Source organism: Podarcis erhardii, assembly GCF_964252035.2.
Source record: "Podarcis erhardii genome assembly, chromosome: Z".
NCBI lineage: Eukaryota > Metazoa > Chordata > Lepidosauria > Squamata > Lacertidae > Podarcis > Podarcis erhardii.
Genome location: NC_138504.1, coordinates 50,259,332 through 50,278,764, shown reverse-complemented (window position 1 = coordinate 50,278,764; position 19,433 = coordinate 50,259,332). Strand labels below are relative to the sequence as shown.

Sequence of the window (19,433 nt, the reverse complement as noted above, 5' to 3'; positions counted from 1 at the left end):
CATCTTGCAATACAACTGCACATCGTGTACCAAACACCAGGCACCCTGGGTCATGACAGCAACCCCAGTCTCAAAGGGAAAAAACTCTTCCAGTGAGGAATGAAAACCCAGTTTCATGACCTCTCCAGTTGCCCAGCACCTGACCAGGGATGCAGTTGGCGTCACCCAGCAGTGCTTAAATTCTTGCTGAACTTGCATGTGTGAGTGTGAGCCTTTGGTTATTCAGAAAAATGGCTCCATTTCACGTGCTCCGTTGGGGCCTGAGCTTTGTCAAAGGAACTTCCATTATTCCTGGGGTTTGCACTGGGAGCTGTCCCAGTTCCTGCCTTGCCTCACCTGGCCTGAGCTGCTGCCTGGCCCCTGAGGATTATCTGCTGCCTGGGGTTGGAGTCTGCATCACACACACACACACACACCCCTCCTCATACCTTCTTCTGGAATCTTCGGGTGCAAAGCCTGTGTGCTTTGCACCTCTGAATCTTGTATTCACCTATAGGCAGGAGCATACCTGCCTCCTGAGAAGGCATCCTACAAGGCCAGGCCGGTCGTCCCTCTGCCCCAGGTTCAAAAGATTTTTGTAATTTTTAATTTTTTTAATTACTACTTTTGGTTAAGAACAGGACAGGCTACCTGTCGCTATGCAGAGAGGTGCAGAATGCAGCCATTTGTCCCTATTTATACTTTCGATTCGTTGTGTGAAGAGCACCTTTGGGTGCCATTAATCTTCCTTTAAGCTACCAACTTAATTGATTTTAAACTTTTACGTCCCACCTTTCCGTAATTGATTTCAAAAACAGTTAACTGAAGTCAAAACAGTTAAACCACATGCATCAATTAAAAAGCAGCTTAAAAAAAAAAGACTATCATCAGAAATTCAGCAATGAACACCAAAGGTAATATTAAAATGTTTCTTTTTAAGAATTCAGCAGAACAGAACAGAACAGGGTTCACATAGCATCTAACAGCAAATAAAGTAGGCAGCAGGTGAGTGTCTGCATGGGAAAAATCCTATTATTAGGGTGCCTTCATTGAAAGGCCCAGCCCCCAGTTGGCGGCCAGCAATCTGCTTAGGGCAGGGGCTTTGGTGGTGAAAATTGTACCACTGGGTGACTTTTTTCATGCCCGTATAAAACTTTGCATCAGTGACTAAGAGGAATTCAGATTCCTTACTTAGAATCATAGAATCCTAGAGTTGGAAGAGACCACAAGGGCCATGGAGTCCAACCCCCTGCCAAGCAGGAAACACCATCAGAGCACTCCTGACATATGGTTGTCAAGCCTCTGCTTAAAGACCTCCAAAGAAGGAGACTCCACCACACTCCTTGGCAGCAAATTCCACTGTCGAACAGCTCTTACTGTCAGGAAGTTCTTCCTAATGTTTAGGTGGAATCTTCTTTCTTGTAGTTTGGATCCATTGCTCCGTGTCCGCTTCTCTGGAGCAGCAGAAAACAACCTTTCTCCCTCCTCTATGTGACCTCCTTTTATATATTGGAACATGGCTATCCTATCACCCACTTGGACACACATACCTCACAGGTTTCATCTAGAAGTGGCATGCTATTTTGGGAACATAAGAGATGCGCTCTCTTTTTTGGAAAGTGAGTTTCAGATGAGAGATGAACAAAGTTGGGGATTTCTTGGAGGAAACACACCACACAAAGCACCAGACCCTTTAATCAACAATGTTTCAGCGCCTCAAAATGTTACTCAAAGATCAGCTCTTGTGAACAGGCTAATTGGCTTGTGATTATTTTATTCTGTCAGTGAAGTATCCCGTCTTCTTATTTATTAGTATGGCCTTAGGAGGAGGAAATCTCTCTCTCTCTCTCTCTCTCTCTCTCACACACACACACACACACACACATGAATATTTGCTTTTTCACGTTGTGGGCATTTAAACTTGCTGAGTGGGTCACATGAGTGCAAAGCTTCTGTTTTCTTGATTTTTTTAAAAAAGTAACTTGCATTTATTTATTTTTTCCCCTTTCTGATATTGTGTTTTGCAAAGGAATGTGTTTTTCTTGCTTTATTCATGTTGACAACTAAAAGCCTTGGATCTAATTAAAAGAATTTCCACTCGCACCTCTACTGAACCATTTCATTATGCTGCACTGCACAGATTGCATTTTGAAACATGGTGATAGCTTAAGCCTGACCTTTAATCCTGAGCTGCCAAGAGTATAAAAATCTTCTCTAAAAACACTTCCAGGATTGGCTGTGTGTTTCTGTGCCTGCCTTGGTAAGAAGCAGCCTCTGTGTGTAGCGGCTACCGTCCGAGTTGGAAAATATGCTTCCTTTTGCTTAAGCAGAGCAGCTGAGCATTGGGTGCCTGTCTCAGCTTGTGGGCAGCATTTCCCCAGAAAGGGGGGCAGTGGGGCGGGGGGGGGACACTTTTGGCAGCTGCCCTCTTCTTTGACTTGGGACTCCAAGCAGAGAGGGCTTGATTTCTGCCAGGAGCTGAACCCCAGAAGCTTGTTTTCTCATTCGTAATCCAGTTTGTTTTATTTTTATTCTGTAAGCCACCTTATGAGGACCGGGCCCTAATAAAAGGCAGTCTATGAATTTGTATATGAAATAAATAAATCAGCTGATTTCAGCTCTGGAACGTGTAAGATAAAAGTGGAGGAGAGAGGGCCCCTGGGCCTTTGCAGTGTGCCCTTTTACTCAATGCAGAGCAAGGACAGCTGATGGTCACCACACACCTGTCATCTGCCAAGAGCTAAGTCCCTGCAGAGAACGTTGGTTCCCACATTCCGAAGCACCAGACCTGGAGCTTAGGGCTGGAAATGAACTTTGACCTGAGCTACCTCCCCAACATGCCATTTGCTGGCATGGACAAGGACTAGCAAAGTGTGTTTAGGTTGTTGAGACCCAAAACTGTTCCTTCTATCTCTTTAACATCTCTTTTTTAAAAAAATAATATTTATTCGAGTTTTAAAAATTACAAAGAGAAAATTAGAAACAAACAAAAAAATACAGAGAAAATAGACAATTAGAAAAAAACAACAACAGCTCAAACCTTTACATAACTTTCTTTCCTTTGCTTATTTCCTTGACCTCCTCACACCTCCCTTTTTTGTATTCTAGTTCAATTAGATATTTCAGCAAATCCTTTCCAGCTTTGTTTTTATCCTGATAATTTATCTTAATATGCTGTAATTTTACATTCTCGTCTTTCACCAATTAAAAAATCAATTTTTACCTAATCCTTTATATCATTTCTGCTAAAACCACATTACTTCATTCCAACATCCTTCTAACATTCCTTAATTTTACAATGTTCCTGTAAATAAACTTTAATTTTTTTCCAATCTTCTTCCACCAACTCTTCACCTTGGTCTCGGATTCTGCCAGTCATTTCCGACAGTTCCATATAGTCCATCACTTTCATCTGCCATTCTTCCCGGGTGGGTAAATCTTGTGTCTTCCAGTACTTTGCGATGAGTATTCTTGCTGCTGTTGTTGCATACATAAAAAAAGTTCTGTCTTTCTTTGGCACCAATTGGCCGACCATGCCCAGGAGAAAGGCCTCTGGTTTCTTCTGAAAGGTATATTTAAATACCTTTTTCATTCCATTATAGATCATCTCCCAGAAGGTCTTAATCCTTGGGCACGTCCACCAGAGGTGAAAGAATGTAGCTTCAATCTCCTTACATTTCCAACATTTATTATCGGGCAAATGATAAATTTTTGCAAGCTTGACTGGTGTTATGTACCACCTGTATATCATTTTCATTATATTCTCTCTTAAGGCATTACATGCCGTAAACTTGATACCTGTGGTCCATAACTGTTCCCAGTCAGCTATCATAATGTTATGTCCAACATCTTGTGCCCATTTTATCATAGCAGATTTCACCATTTCATCCTGAGTATTCCATTTCAACAGTAAGTTATACATTCTTGACAAGTTCTTAGTTTTAGGGTCTAACAATTCTGTTTCCAATTTTGATTTCTCCACCTGAAAACCAATTTTCTTATCCAAATTATACACCTCCATTATGTGATAGTAATGAAGCAAATCCCGTACTTTGTTTTTTAGTTTTTCAAAACTCTGCAGCTTTAATCTGTCTCCTTCTTGTTCCAATATTTCCCAATATTTCGGCCAATTGGCCTCCATATTGAGCTTTTTCAGAACCTATCTCTTTAACATCTCATGGAATGCACACTTTAGTGCTTTTTGCTTTTTTTTAGTTTACAAAAAGGAAAATGCAACTCTTGGGGGGGTGTAGCAAGGAATAAGGGAAACACACTTTTTTTGTTAGTAAATGCCTTATTTACTGCTTTCTTCCTCCATAGTTGTGCAAAAAGTAATGCAGAGCTGCCCTTTTGCTAAACAAATTAGTGAGAAAGAAGTGGCCATTCTGCTTTGCTTTATGCTTCTGGAGTAATCTTGGTACCTCCCAAAAATGTCCAGTGTGGTGGTCTTCACACAACCAAAAGTTGCATCAAATATGACATTTTTTGCCGTTGCTTTCCACTGAGACTGGAATCCCTGATTTAGATCTGCGTATTAAAGTCCTCTCTGTTTAGCTGCTGTCTTAAAACATGCAGAAGACTAGAGCTCTGAAGCAAAAGAGTTTCAGCACCTGTTTCTGGAGTATCTGTCTGAGATGCTAAGAGATGTCTACTTGTGAGTATCATCAGAAAGAAATGAGTCCCCTGTGGAACTTGCTGGTAGTCTTCCCCCACTCCCAGGAATCATCTCTCTGCAAGGTGCATAGACAGTCTGTCTGGACATTTGCTAAATGCTTCAGTAATCCTTGCCAGGTGCTGTGCTGGTCAGGCACTGGTTTCCACACTGCCTCTGCCACTGGAGCTGCTGGTCAGAACAGGAAGTTGTCGGCAGTTCAAGCCACAACACAGTTGCAGGCTTCTATTCAGAATCCCCCTTGCCTCAGCCAACATGACATCAGTGGGCCTTTCTCCTGCCACCCCCTGCTTTGAAGATCCTTGATCTGCTACACTCCCTCAGTTTAGGCAGTGCAACACAGAGGATGCCAGCCAGGCTAATCCCTCTGCATCTCATTATTATTACTACTACTACTACTACAATTTATATACTGCCCTTTATGTGAAGATCCCAGGGTGATGTACGACGTTAAAAACATATTTTACATAGCATAATAATAAAAGACAATTTTAAAAATCACAGAAAAAAATCATAACAGTACCCACACATTTTAAAAGGCCATAGATGGTTTAATGGGCAAAGGCTAGAGTAAGAGGAATCTAAAGCCATGTAATGTTGGTGCCAAGTGAGCCTCTTTGGGGAGAGCATTCCACAAATGGGGAGCCACCACAGAAAAGGCCTTATTGTTGTGCTGTCACCCTCGAACCTCTGGGGGGAAGGGGCACTTAGGTCATGGCCTGGCACTCAGGTCCAATTCAGGCAGGTATATGTGAGAGAAGTCCCTTCTACTTCTTTGTCTTTCTCCCCTCCCCAGCCCCTTTCTACTAACTTAAACGGTGCACATCTTCATTGTAGCCACCCCTGACATGCCCCATGGCTAATCAAGACAAGTCCCTGCTACTCTCTGTGGTGTTGCCTTGTGTCAGGTGCACCTTCATGAGTTCAGCTGAAGTCCTCCTCCCTGGTCAGGCAGAATGCTGGTTCCTGCTGCGCTTCAAAGCTTTGCGAGAGCCCTCTGCTCCAGTTGGATCAGGAGAGGATTTTGCCAGTTGACCTGTTCAGCGGTTGGCATTCATTGAAACAGCAATCTAGCCCCTTCTGATAGAGAGTGGCAGGAGCTAGTAAGCCCCTGGGGCCAGCTGCAGTTCCCCCAAACCTCTTACCACATAGCCAAAGAAGGGAGCACAGCCTGTAGTAGAGGTGACCCCCAGAAGCCTAAACGTCCTTCTCATCCTTCTCGTCTTCTGTTATTTGTAAATGGCCAGTGTGCCTGATCTTCTCTACAGCCATGCAGATCTTGAGGAACTCAGTTGTTAAGACACAGAAGTTCTCTCTGCAAAGCCTGCCCCCTCTGCCCGCGCAGCCTTTCCCAGGTCTTCCATCCTTTGATCTACTTCTGTGCTTCAGCAGCGTAACTCAGTTGCACGAAGGACGAACAGGAAGGAGAGCAGTTTTTTCCATTGGTGGGAACACTTCCGGTCTCAATCCGGAAGGCCCAAAATGTGCAGTCACCACCTTTGTAATGGTTGCAGATGTTCAAAGGCACAGTGTTACTGGTTTTTTTTAAAGGAAACAATATAAAGGCAGTGGCCATTTACTGGGGGGGGCGCTCTATGAGAAGCTGGGACTCAGTGAGGCAATTATAAAAGTGTGCATTAATATACAAAATACATTTGCCAGCTCTCCTTGATTACATTAGAAAGAAGATAACTGCTTTCTCTCAGCTACACTATGTAGATATCTAAATGCCAAAAAAGATATTTAAATCATCTAGCCCGACTATTTTAGCTGGAGCACAGAGCACGATAATGAATGAACAGGAACCTCTGGTTTGTGCCTGGAACACCAAAGGCACATGATTCAGGTAACCTTGAACGCTTGTGTTAATTTTGAGAATTTGTCAGTGTAGGAAGGTGTGCAAGTTGATATTGCTCAGTTACCATCATGGAGTACTTCTTTGTGTAAATGGTAATGAGACCGTTAGGTCTGTGTTCACCTGAAGTGCAGCTCTGTGAATTGGAGGCAATTAAACACCTCCAGGATGAAAGAGAAAGGGCAGTGAAGGTTAAGTGAGGAATAATCTGATGCACAGGTAGCGAGAGTCTTTGAGAAGTGAGGAAGTAAAGAGCTGCTTCCAAGGATGAAGATGTTGTAACGTTGTCAATGAGCATTGCACTTTATATTTCATGGTGGAGCAGGATAATACCCCCTGCCTTTTAAAGAAAGGCTTTCCTTTATAATTCATTCGTCGCAACCAGGAATTTTCCCCTCTCCCTCAATGTTTGCAATGGGCAAAACTCTCTTGCCTCTGCTAAAAATACTTTGCAGGGTGTTGTGACGATCAGTAACTTAGGAATTGTAAAGTGCTTCATTCATTCATTTAAAATCTTGTTTCATCACCTCTATCCAAGCCTGAGGTGATTTACAGCTATTTAAAAACTTTAAACACACAACATAAAGTTAACCTATGATGAGTTTTTAAAAATTCCCACTATGCATTCCCAAAAGAGCAAATTTGTTCCATTTTGCTCCATTGGTGACAGCTTTCGTTAACTGGCTAATAGTGCAGTTCTAAAAGTGTTTACTCAGAGGTAAATCCCACTGACTTCAGTAGGACTTAGTTACTGGTACATTTAAGATGGACGCCAAATGCTCTCCCATGATAGGCATCCTACACTTCTCCTTTCCTCAAATAGATGGACTCAAATGTGATTCCTTTTGAGGACGTCATTCCAAAGCCTTAGGGCTAAGGCAGTAAAGGACCTGGTCCTGACTCACAGTGGTCAAAGGTTTGTGAAGCAGAGTCCTTGGTGGTGATCTTAATAGTCAGGGAGGGTTTGTGTCTCTTCCCTGGCCCAACCTAGTCTCTCCTGCGCTTACAGCCATGATTCTTCTCCAGTCCTGATCTCCTGTCCCTTTTAATCAAGAGTGGAGCAGAGCCAGCAATGAGAACGTTGCTATTTATAAATAATAATTATTGTTGCCATTAATATTATGTGATAGAAGCCATTATCTTTCCTTCAGTATTGAGATAAAAGCTAATGAATGTGAAGCATATTTCTAGGAGCGCAGTTCCCTTCCTCTCTCTGACCATGGCCACCCCCACCAGCAGTGTCCCTTCGCCGCCTTGCTAGTGTGTGCAGTCTCCCGGCTTGTGTTTCTTGAAAATAAACCCTCCTTGTGGGCCATGTGCTTCCAGGTCTCTGCACTGAAGAGCAGGTTGAAGAAAGTCTCCATGACCACAGGCGATGGTGTGGCCAGGGCGTTCCTGAAGGCCCAGGCTGCTTTCTTTGGGAGCTACAGAAATGCACTGAAGATCGAGCCCGTAAGTTGTCTGCCGCTCTTTAACACAGAGCTCTATTCTCCACAGGTTGCATCGGTTTGGGTTATTTATTTTTGTTTGGTTAAAACTCTCTCACACACCAACACACAAAAATATATGTACACCGCATTTTGCCAGAGAAATATATCCGAAGCAGCGTGCAAAAACAGTAAAACACATCATCAGATAATAATAACAATATACAAGCAAAGGAATTCAGCGCAACATCCACTGAAGGCAGGTTTATGTGCTGGAGTAATATTAATAAGGAAGGCTAGGGTGAACAAATATTTATTTCTTGCTATTATTATTTTATTTAGAAAATGTATAATACACGTCCTGTTAAAAAATGCAAGCAGTGTACAGATACAATTATAGATTAAGCATGGCTGAAATCCACAAATTGAAGCAAACTCACATAAAATCTTCATCATTAAAATAAGGGTTTTTTTTAAAAAAAAATATTATAGAGAAGTGAACATAGCTAGTGCATGCCTGATTTCTGGTTGTGTGGTGCTGTAGAGCTGCTGTTTGGTCACTCAGTGCCACTGTGGCAAAGCTTTTGCGTTTTCTTGAAGGTGCGGCAAGCAGGACCGAAGGCTGGGGTGTAAGTATTAGAGAGTGTCAGAGGGAGAATCCAGTGAGTAAACAGCAATCTCCAAAATAGCTGCTGGGGGAGCAAAGGGCAAATATCCCCAGACTGCACTTAGTGCAAACAAACAAGCAGCCACAGAGGGACTCCAGAACAGAGGGGTTTTGCGGGGCGGGGGCTCTTGGCAAGGGTGGTGGGAGGAGGCATTTTCAGCCACATGGGGTTTCATGGAATTGATCAGAGACCCATGCAGAATGCATGCAACACAAACAAGCCTGCATGGATCCCGGAGTGCTCATTGCCCATCCAGTATTTGAGAGAACGGAATAAGAGCCTGGGGTCCACCTGTGATTCTCCATTAGCGGTAACAAATTATTTGTGCTTCTGAAACAACAAAAAAAGAGGAAATGGTTTATCTTAACTCCTCCTGGGAGCACGTGTCGCTCTCGCCCTTTCTCTTAATTGCTCGAATAAAATGCTGTTGAATCAGCAGGACGTTCTGAGTTTATTTTCCTCCTGCATAGCGTGGAGTGTACCTCTGACACTGAATATAAGAGCAGATGTATTTGTGTGTGTGTGTGTGTGCGTGTTTCTATATGGCTCATTAAAATGTCAGGTGTAAGCATTATGCTTCTCAAGTCCCAGCTGTAGCTTTAATTCCCAGCCATGTAAATAGGAGCTCAAGGCACACGGAGGCTGCTGAACTCTTAAACCTCCCTCATCCATGGCAAGCAGCAACCAACCTCTTTCCTTCCTGGAGGCAGTTCATTTGTGTTCCCTGATGCTCCTCCTGCTGGTTGCCTGGCAACTTGAGGAGGGTGGGTGCCCATACTGTTTGGGGTAAGTGGGGATTAGCCAGCCAGATAGATTTATGTTAAATAAAGATAGCCGCTTCCTGGAGGACTCCTCACTAGGCAGTGCTCAGGAGGCAGGCTGCTCCAGAGGAAGGCTTGGAACAGGCTCTCTGTGACCCTTCACCTTCTCAAAATTTGCTCCTGGGCAGAGTGGCTTGTGGCAAGAGAAATGGCAGAACCTCTGTTTCAAATCCTTATCCCCGAATCTGTGATGTCCTGCACAATGAAAGGAGGGCACTCTGGTCTTGCTTGGAGTAGGGGATGGGGACGTAGGCTTCTTGTTGACTTTGCTGAGATGCTCATGGCAAGATGTGTCCAGTTTGGATAGACGAACTTGGGCCCAAAGGGGCTTGTGCAGGAGAACTCCCTGGTGAATCGTGCCCTCAGTTTGCATGATAACTTAAATCGGGTTTAGTGGCAGTTTGGGAAAGGCAGGCCGCCTCTCTCTCTCTCTCTCTCTCTCTCTCTCTCTCTCTCTCTCTCTCTCTCTCTCGGTCAGGGAAGCCAGCAGTCTGAACTGAGCTTTCCAAAAATAAAACAGGAATCATTTTTTGCCCCTCGCGGTTGAAGGCAAGTCGGGCGAGTGCCACTCCGTAAATACAACTATGTGCATTTTGCTTTCTAAACTGTGAAATGTTAAAGGTTAAAAAGTGATTTCAAGCATTCTTCCTCATAAATAGCCATTTTAATTACTTAATAGTGTGGCGATTAAAATATTTATAGCCTTTTTGCTGGTAATGGAAGGAGACACTGGGCAGCCCCAAAGTGTCTCCTCCGCCAGGAATGTGTGGTGCTCTTTCCTAGAGTGACACCTAGTGGCCAGAGGCCGCAGCACTGCGTCCAGTTCTCTATACAGTAGAAGTGGCTCTTCCTGGTGTTCAGAGCCAAAGCATAACCTTTTCATTTAAAGGAAAAATGAGCAAGTCTGTGTGTTTTGGGATCAGGCAATTAAGTAAATGCAGCTAGAGATCTGCAGCCAGAAGTTTGGCTAATAAATTCATAGGTTCCTATTTGAGGCTTTGGGATCCCAGCCTACCCCAGAATTCCCCAGCCCTCGACCTGCCCATCCATTCCCTTCCTGCCCCTATATAGTGCCCCTCCTATATCTAAGCTCTGCATGAATATTCCTCACAGCCTCCCTCCGTCCCTGACCCTCAGATCCCTGCCTGGACCTTTATTCCGCTTCCTCCTGCCGCCAGCGGCTCAAAGGGCTCATCGGGATAACCTGTTCATGGAGCATGCATCCTGATCTGCTTCCACAGAGTTCAGACTGTATCCAGTTCTTACTGAGCATTCCTTCTGATTTGCTTGTGCTGCTTTTATCCATCTTTCCATTAATCATTTGATCACCCCACACTTCTCAGTACTTCTCCGTACCACAAGAGTTCTGTGGGGTTTTGTGTTTTGCTTTGTTTTAAACAAGTTGATTCCACTGGAATTTTGCAAACCTAAACCTTCAACATGTGCTTGAATCCCTCTTGCGAAATGCAGACAGTCTGGAGGAGGGGACTGAGTCCAATTGCAGATGTCACAGGACTCAGAAATCGCCTTGTGTGGAACCCTGGAGAACTGATTCTGTTTAGCATAGACAAAGCTGAGCTAGATGGATAAACGTTCTAACGTTGTGTAAGGTTACTTCATTCTTCTGCCTGTCTACCATACAGCTTCTCCTGCCCCCAGTGAGGTTTTCCCCAGTCAACCGGGCAAGGTTGGAATATGGGTTAAAATTGGATGCAGAAAAGAGGCAGGTGATCCTGGTTCCGAATGGTCACAGGTTAGATGGAGTCTCCCTGACTGTGAGTGATTCATGTTCTCTAATTTTCTGGAGAAGCAGTTCGGCGTTACTGCCTGGAGTGCCATTCCCCACCCTTAGCTCAGCAGAAGGCATTCCCATTTTATGGACAGGTCAAAACGTGCAGCATTGATCTGCCATTTTGTGATCTTTCTGTTTCATTGGAGGTTTTTAAGCAGAGGTTGGGTGCCCGTCTGCCATGGATGCTTTAGCTAAGATTCCTGCATTGCAGGGGGTTGGACTAGATGACCCCCCAGGGTCCCTTCCAACTCTACAAATCTATTATTCTATGATTATTTGCAATGTGCTTGCAGTCAGGCTGCCCTTGAAGATGACACAGACACACCAGCTACTGCATTTCCAGCCTGTTTGATGCCACTTGTGCTGGCTACTGAGTTGCCTGTGGGCCCAATTTGAGGGTCTGGCTTTGACTCTGAAAGCTTTGCACCCTCAAAGACCATCTCCCCCTGCTTGCCTGTTGAGATCCAGCCAAGAAGCTTCATTGTCTTTGTGCTGTCTTTAACAACTGCGGACACTGATATAGTAGAGCAGGTCTTATACTATCGTTGCTCCAAAGCTATGGAAACTTATTCCAACAAAGGCTAGGCCTGCTGCCTCGACTTTCTTTTCATAAACATTGCAAAACTTTTGAAAAATAGATTAGCATTTGATTGAAGCTTTTCTGCGGCTGTTACTGTCCTGATTGCTTGATTCTGCTAATGCTTTACTGTTTCCTGTATTTTTAATTGTTGGTTGTAAACTGCCTTGAACACCAGAAAAGTGATATATAAATATTTTTTATATCTAGCCAATTTGGCCTTGCGTTCATCCCCCAAAACCTCTTCTTAATATTCTGTGCCATTGTTGAAGCTTTCCATCAGAGGATCTCACACTTTTGGAAAAGTTTTGTGATTTCACACAGCTAAGGCAGACAGCAGGTAGGTTTTTTTTAGCTAGCTAGGCTGATAACTTGCTCTAATAATGTAAGGAGACTAAAGGCTGCCTGCATTGCCCAAAGAGAAGACTAAAGTGGAAGTCTCCACTTCCCCCCCCCCTTTTTTCCCTTAAAAAAATAAGGCCCAGCCAAGGTCACTTAAGATTTTACAACCCGGGTTGTCAAGGTAAACAAACCTTACTTTATTTGTCAGACACTTGGGTTTTGGTGGTTTGTTTTGCTGTGGGTGGGGTTGAGAAAGAAGGGACCCTTAACTTCCATCTTTTCTTCTTGGGTTTGCATAATTTGTTCAAGTCCAGTTTCGAAGGAGGTGTTACAGAGAGTCCCTTAGAACAGGAAATACTGACACATCCTTCTAATTGGTACCATGATAAGAGTCTTTTAATTGAGGGTGCTTTAATATTGTAAGACGTTAAAAAAAATTGGTTTTGACAGCGTAGGCAAAGAAATTTTGGAATGAATGAATGCATAAACAAATCTGTCTTATGATTATGGATGTGGCTCTGCGTTTTCAGCCAGTTTGGGGCTGGCCATTATTAAATCATTACAGCTGTGTCGTTGAGGATGCGGACATTTATTCTGTGAGGACAGTTTTGAATAAAAACAAGTTTTGATTTAAAATCAAACTGAATTTGTGGGTTATAGTAGGCAAACCTGAAGGTGAACAAAATTTTGAAGGTGAATTTTGGACACAACGGAGAGGTAAAAGATTTGGATTACAGTATTATAAAAGATGCAGTCGGAAGCGACTAACAATCAGACCCACAAAGGGGAGGGGGGGGGAGACCAGGAGATTCCACGGAATCTCGTTTCTGTGATGTTCGATATGTGGCTGTAAAATTTTAATCTGAAAACCAAATAAATAAATTTATTTTAAAAAGAGAAGATGAACAAAATAGTTAATACATTTTGTACAAACTATGACTATGCTTTTAGTTAATTTATTTTTGCAAAAATTGTCCATAATAAAATCTCTGTTAGATTATGATTACTAGCCCTTGTTGATCTGACCTTAGATTGGTGTATAACAGCAACGTGCTGTTTAAAAGCTTTATGGCTGACTCCTTGATGGTTCCGGATTTTATTTAGTTTGAATTTAGCTGAAAATTTCGCTGGTTGAGATGAAAGGCAAAATGTCAGAGCATGGAAGTGGATGCGCCTTTCCACTCCTGTACACATCATGCTCTTCCTTTGATGAACCTAATTGCCAATTGGCTAAGGCCGAATAGCAGGATTGCATGTTTTATTTTTAGTCCTTCTCAAACATTGCTTCAAGATAGCGCACAAATATTGTTATCCAAATGCAATGCAAATGTTGGTTGCAGTTGCTAACGGCAAGGTTAGCTGCACTGAAGTCGACAACGAGACGATGAACGATTCAGTAGGAGTTCTTCTTGCTCACTGGTCTTCAATCAGTGGGTTGGGACTCAGCAGTGGGTTGCACCCTGATCCAAGGTGGGCCACAGTAGGAACATTAGTGCCTTGTAAATATACCATCAATGATTAAAAAATGGGTCCCCGGATGCATGTTTGGGCTAAAGTTGGGCCCTGGTTTTGAAGAGCTTGAAGATACCTGCTCTAGTTGACAGGCTGGATGGTTCTTTCAAAGCTACCCTAGAAGCTGCTCTTTGCTCTGTAAGGAAGAAGAAATGGACATGGAGGAAACATCTGCACTAGGAAAATCTGTGCAGATTTTCTGGAGATTTGTTATTCTATTTATTTAGAAAAATGTACATACTGCTTGATTGTAGTAAAAGTTCTCAGTGGAAGAGAAAGCCATTTCTCGTAAGTGGCTCTTTGTGGTTTTAGGTCCCCTAGAGATCTAAGTCGTTGAGTTACTCTTAGTCCTGTGCAATAGCCTCAGCCCCAGAGCCGTTCTCAAATCCTCTACCTTTTCTTAACATTTATTGACTTTAGTTGCACCAAAAATCTTGTGTCTTTACGGAAAACACAGTATCTTTGTTCTGTTTAAAAATCGGTGGGAGAGGTAAAGCTTCGTTGCAGTTGAGCCCCTTTAAAGCTTCTGCTGTGTCACATCATAAGCAAATGAGGTAGCGAAGTCAGGGCTGTCAGGGGTCACAGATAGCAGATAACGCAATGTGGGGCAGTGATGGGGAAGCGGAGGCCTGGTCCAAGAGGCCTGCCAAGGCCTGTGGCGAACGTGCTGCTGAAGCAGTTGCATGTCTTTGCCATGGGTGTGGCTTTCACTGTGGATTTCACAAAGATCCAAAACAGACTTGCGATGCACAAAAGCCAACTGAATTACCAGTGGATGCATGTGGAGACCCTCAATGTGAGAGGGAGATGGGGAAGAGGCTGTTCTGCGGGGTCATTGATTGCCATGGAGGGCTGGCTGGCAACCGAGCAGTCCCACGTGTCCTTTAGAGTTGGTGAAGTCTGTCCCTTAACAAAATGTCTAAGCTATTTATTAGAAGATTCCCTAAAGCATTTCTGTCTTTAGAGCTTTAATATATACAAATTTGACATCACACTAGTGGATAGTCTGTGCTTTCTGTCGAGAAATCAGGTCAAACAAAGGTTATCAGCAGAGGGCCTCTCCTGTGCCTCACCTACCTCTGTCTGTGTACAGTCATACCTCATGTTACGGATTACGTGTTTTCGGATTGCGGACTGCTAGAAACCCGGAAGTACCGGAACGGGTTACTTCCAGGTTTTGACGCTTCCGCATGCGCAGAAGCGCTAAATCACGCTGTGCGCATGTGCAGAAGCTCCAAATTGCGCCTGCGCAGATGCGGCACTTCAGGATGCGAACGCTGCAGGTTGCGGATGTGCCTCCGTCACGGATTACGTCCGCAACCCAAGGTTCCACTGTGTGGGGGACACAGGAAGAGGGCCTTATCTCTAGTCACACACCTAGGCTGCGGAACTCTGTCCGAAGAGGGGAATGTTCTGTCCCCTTTTTGTTGGCTTTTGGCTGACAGGAAGGATTTTTATTTTGGGGAAAGTCTTTGGGTTTTGACCATCTGTCGCTTAGGTTTTATTCTGTGACTGCTTTTACTGTGTTTCATGTAGCATAGTTAAGGCATAAATATGTTTTTTAAAAGCAAACGAATAATCAGACCTGGAATCGGCTTCAAGGGTCATTGAGGTATTGCTAACTGTAGTCTGCAATGATGTAAATGGCTGTGGGCTTTGATGGCAGTGTCCATCTCAGATTGGCCAAGAGCAGGCTCAGCGGTGGGGCACAGGCTTGGCTTGCATTGGTTCCATTCCTGGCATCACCAGCGGAAGGATTATGGGCATCAGAACTGCCCGAATTCTGCTATGTCATTCAGGGTACATAGTGCTGGGTTACATGAACCACCTGACTTTGTCGAAGTGCTCATTTTGGCAAGGACTCCACAATGGTGGGACTAGGTTAAAGTTACCAGATTTTTTCCACTGAATCTGGCAACACACTTCAACTTCAGTGGATTTTGTATGGGGACTGATTTGTAAATCTGGGGACTTAGACTAGGTTCTACGTGAGACGTGGGTGGAGCTTTGAGCATCTTCTAGAAATTACATTTCTGATTGGGGCAGCTTCTCAGTTGCTGGAATCAGGACAATAGAGAGAAATGAATTTTAGTATATTATATACAGTATGTTGTAAACCTCTTTGAGTTTGTTGGGTTTTCATACAACCAAACAGTGTATAAACTATATGAATAATAATGATGATGATGATGACGATGATGATGTGTGAAGCCGCTTACCTGAATCATGCTTGTATTTTTAAAGTGAGAATGCTTTATAGTTTCAAGCCATTAAGTTGGATCAAATGTAAAGCCTGAATAAATACTCACTGAGCAGGGCGGAATTTGCCAAGCTCTCCTCCACTCCATTCAGCTTCGCTTTCACTTCTGGGAGAAGGAGAAATGAAAGCCCCCTTCCCATTCGTTCCTTCTTCCTACGAGGAAGCATCTCCCAGTGCCTTTAATGGGAGGAAATATTCCTGCAGCCGCTGGAGCATGGTGGAGTGTCAGCTGTCATTGAGACATTCAATTGGAGCTGAACTTTCCATATGCCTCAGCCCAAAAAGGGGCCCCCTTCCAGCCTCGGGAGGTTTTGTTTGTGGTTGTATTAATCCGCCCTTGAAGGGTTGATTCCTTTTCACTGTTCCCTTGGTGTGTCTGTGGGTGGAGCTTTGTGACAGGGGCTCTGAATTCAGAAGTAGGCTGCGTTTATTAACTCTGAATCAATTAACCCCAACATTAAAAACTGGGCACAGCCCCACTACACCTGAGCAGAGGATGGCATAGGAGACGTTTACTGCTGCCTTCTTAATTTTATTTCAGGACACTTAAAAAAATAATCCCCAGCCTTTTTTTGTGGCGGGACTGATGATGTTTGCCTTCTGGGAAGATGCCGTGGAAGTAAAGTAATAACCATTTGAAAGCCTCTTTAAATCTCCCCGTTACTGAAGAAGGATTTGGAGAGCGGGAAGTGGCAGTGTAATATTTTAGCATTAGTGAAGAGGGAATTTAAGTGTTCAGCTGATAAATTATTCTGCCTTGACTCCCTCACCTGACTTCCTGTCTTTCTGCCTTTGACGTTGCCAATGGACAACCTGAAACTAAGCGGTGGTGGTTTGTCTTAGGCCATCAAAGGACAAGGCTATCAAAGGCCATGAACCACCATGGCTGTGCTCTGCCTCCAGAGAAGTCTGGCTCCTGAATACCAGTTGCTGGCAATCACACATGCGGAAATGCTGTTGTGCTCAAATCCTGCTTGCTGGTTTCCCATCTGGTCAGCCCCTGTGAGAACAGGATGCTGGACTAGAGGGGCCATGGGCCTGATCCAACAAAGCACTTCTTGTGTTCTTACCTAGTTATTTGCAGCAGCTGTGGAGGGATCGCAGCAAAATGAAACAGAAGCCTGTTCCTGGCAGGGCGCAGGATCACTTGTTTGGTCAGACCCTGCATCAGTTTGACCTGGAGTAATTCAAGTCAGTTGCAGCTTTTCACTGTAGCAATCTGCCAGTTCAGATCAACAGAATATGTTAAATTAGCAATATTCCCTGAAGGAAAAAAGAGTTGGTTGAATTAATATGGCCATGGATAGATAGTTGTAGCTGTAGATATGTTTTTGGATCTATGACCATATAATGAAGTGTGCATTGCACTGGAATTTTTGATGAAGCCCTTGAGTAAATCCCTCTCAACAGAAGTGAGGCAAAGAAAGCAATAAGCACCTTGTGGTGTGAGAAACGAGTCTCCCCACATCAACCAGGAAACACGGGGGTCCTCCTGGCCGCCCAGTGGTGGGTGGAGCCTTCAAGACCTGGTGCATCCCTGAGTTTTAGCCAAGGGCTGGGAGTGTGAGCTTCGCTGTTGACGGATTGGCTGGATCACGCTCCTCAAAGCAGCTGCTTTAATCTAGCGGGGGGGGGGGGGGGAGTCCTAACTGAATGTGTTGCTTTCTCTTCTGCACGTTTCCTCACAAACTGACAGATTTTGTGTGTGCGCGCGTGTGTGCTATGACTGAAATATACATTTTGTAAATGGTAACTTTTTCTTGCTATTTAAATAAGCTGTGTATGTACAGCATGAGAGATTTATGCACATAACAGCTGGGAAGCCGCTTTCTTCGAAATTCCAATGGGTGCAAAAATGTCTTTCTCAAGTCACAGGAAGTGCATTGTGAAATAGACACTTCTATGGTAATTGGGAGCTCCATTTCTGTCTTCCCTCCATTAATCCTCTTTTTTTTTTTTTTGAATACAATTAGCGCATCACATGCGCTTCACTTGGCCTCCCTTCGTTTACCTCTGACACCTCCTTGATGTTTAGATGTTTGTTTCTCTGCTTTGAACTCCCATCATTGGTAATAAAGACAAACTGGATTTTATTAATAAACATATTTCCTATTAAAGAGATACAATTAGTGTGCATTGTTAGGCAAAACTATATACATATTGAAGTGGGTTTAAGTCTTTTACTGATTTGTTCAGGAGATGGCAAGAATTGTGAAAGGATTTTGGAGTTAATATCCAATGAAAAGCAATTCCTGGGGAAAACAGTTAAAGGATGATATAAAAAGAAACCTTATATAAAAGGATGACAACTCTAAAAATGCATAAATAATATATGTAATTTGAAGTGGTTTTCTTTTCTTTAAGGCAGCAGGAACACAAAATGCAAAAACCAGGGGCTTGTTTATGCTTTCTAGTGTGACTGGTACAGCCATTTTGACATGGTTGCCATTGAGGTGGGGGCAGGAATGAAACTACAGGGAACCAGAGTTACTTCACAGTTTTCATGGCAAATTGTGTGTCCTGCAGCAAACATGCATAGTGGGGGCAACAGACATGTACCCTAAAACACTTGCTTTCATGCACTGCTGAGACCTGCTCTTTGTCTTTGCAGAAATCCTATAAAACCAGTTTCCATAAATTTCTTGCCTTGCAGGTCTTGCAAGGGAATTCGAAAGAGGGCATGACTCTGCACATGACTTGAACCCTGCACTCTTCATCTCAGTGTTCACTTTTCTTCCTGCTAGGCCACACATGACCACACGTCTCCTTGCTCTCCGTCCTTAGAGAGGAGAGACGTATTGCTGTATTTAAGGGAGTTCCACTCCCCAACCCCATCCCATTACACAGCTCCTAACTCAGTATTATCTATGGCTTCTGCTGGGAACAAGTTAAGCAATGCACCCCATTTTGTTCTTGTTGCCACTAAAGCCTCTGTAGAAATTTCCTGTGTTTGAACTTTCTGACAGTAAGAGCTGTTTGACAGGGCAGCTGTCTCCATTGGAGGGAGGTGGACTCTGTTTCACTGGAGGTTTTCAAACAGAGGTTGGGTGCATTGAAGGGAGGTTGGACTAGATGGCACTCGGAGTCCACTGCAACTCAACAGTTCTGTGATGCTATGACATTTCTGTGTTTTACCCTATAAGTAGGTCACCAAACCTTTTCCAGCTGCCCTGCTAATTCTTTCATTTGTCCATTTGCACCACCCTCGTGCCCTGTGTTGCTTTGTGCTAATGTCTCCTTGTGTTCTGGCTCCAATTTCTCTTCTTTTGCCCTTTCCTTTGCAGGATATATTGCAACAATTACCATTGACCTTGTTTCTGAGAGTCTTGCGCAACCCCAGCTATGCTATCATCCACTCCATGCCCATCCATGTTTTCAAGATGTAAATTGTCTTGAAATGTTGCAATTTTGAGATCAAGTGGCAGATGTGTGTACTTGAGAGAGGGCTAAGCAGCTATGAAATTTAAAAGTATGGGTGAGATATTTTTAGTACATAAGAACATAAGCCTGCTGGATCAGGCCAGTGGT

General features: G+C 43.7%; 1 protein-coding gene across 9 annotated transcripts in view; it reads left to right on the top strand.

Annotated features, from left to right (window-relative positions):
• The window catches only part of DENND1A (DENN domain containing 1A), a 269,468-nt gene that overhangs the window by 190,885 nt on the left and 59,150 nt on the right, over positions 1-19,433 (top strand). For all 9 annotated transcript variants that reach the window (XM_081847502.1, XM_081847498.1, XM_081847500.1 and 6 more), the window contains one exon: positions 7,833-7,958. In XM_081847502.1, the coding sequence (XP_081703628.1) occupies positions 7,833-7,958 (126 nt within the window). The remainder of the gene's footprint in view (positions 1-7,832; positions 7,959-19,433) is intronic.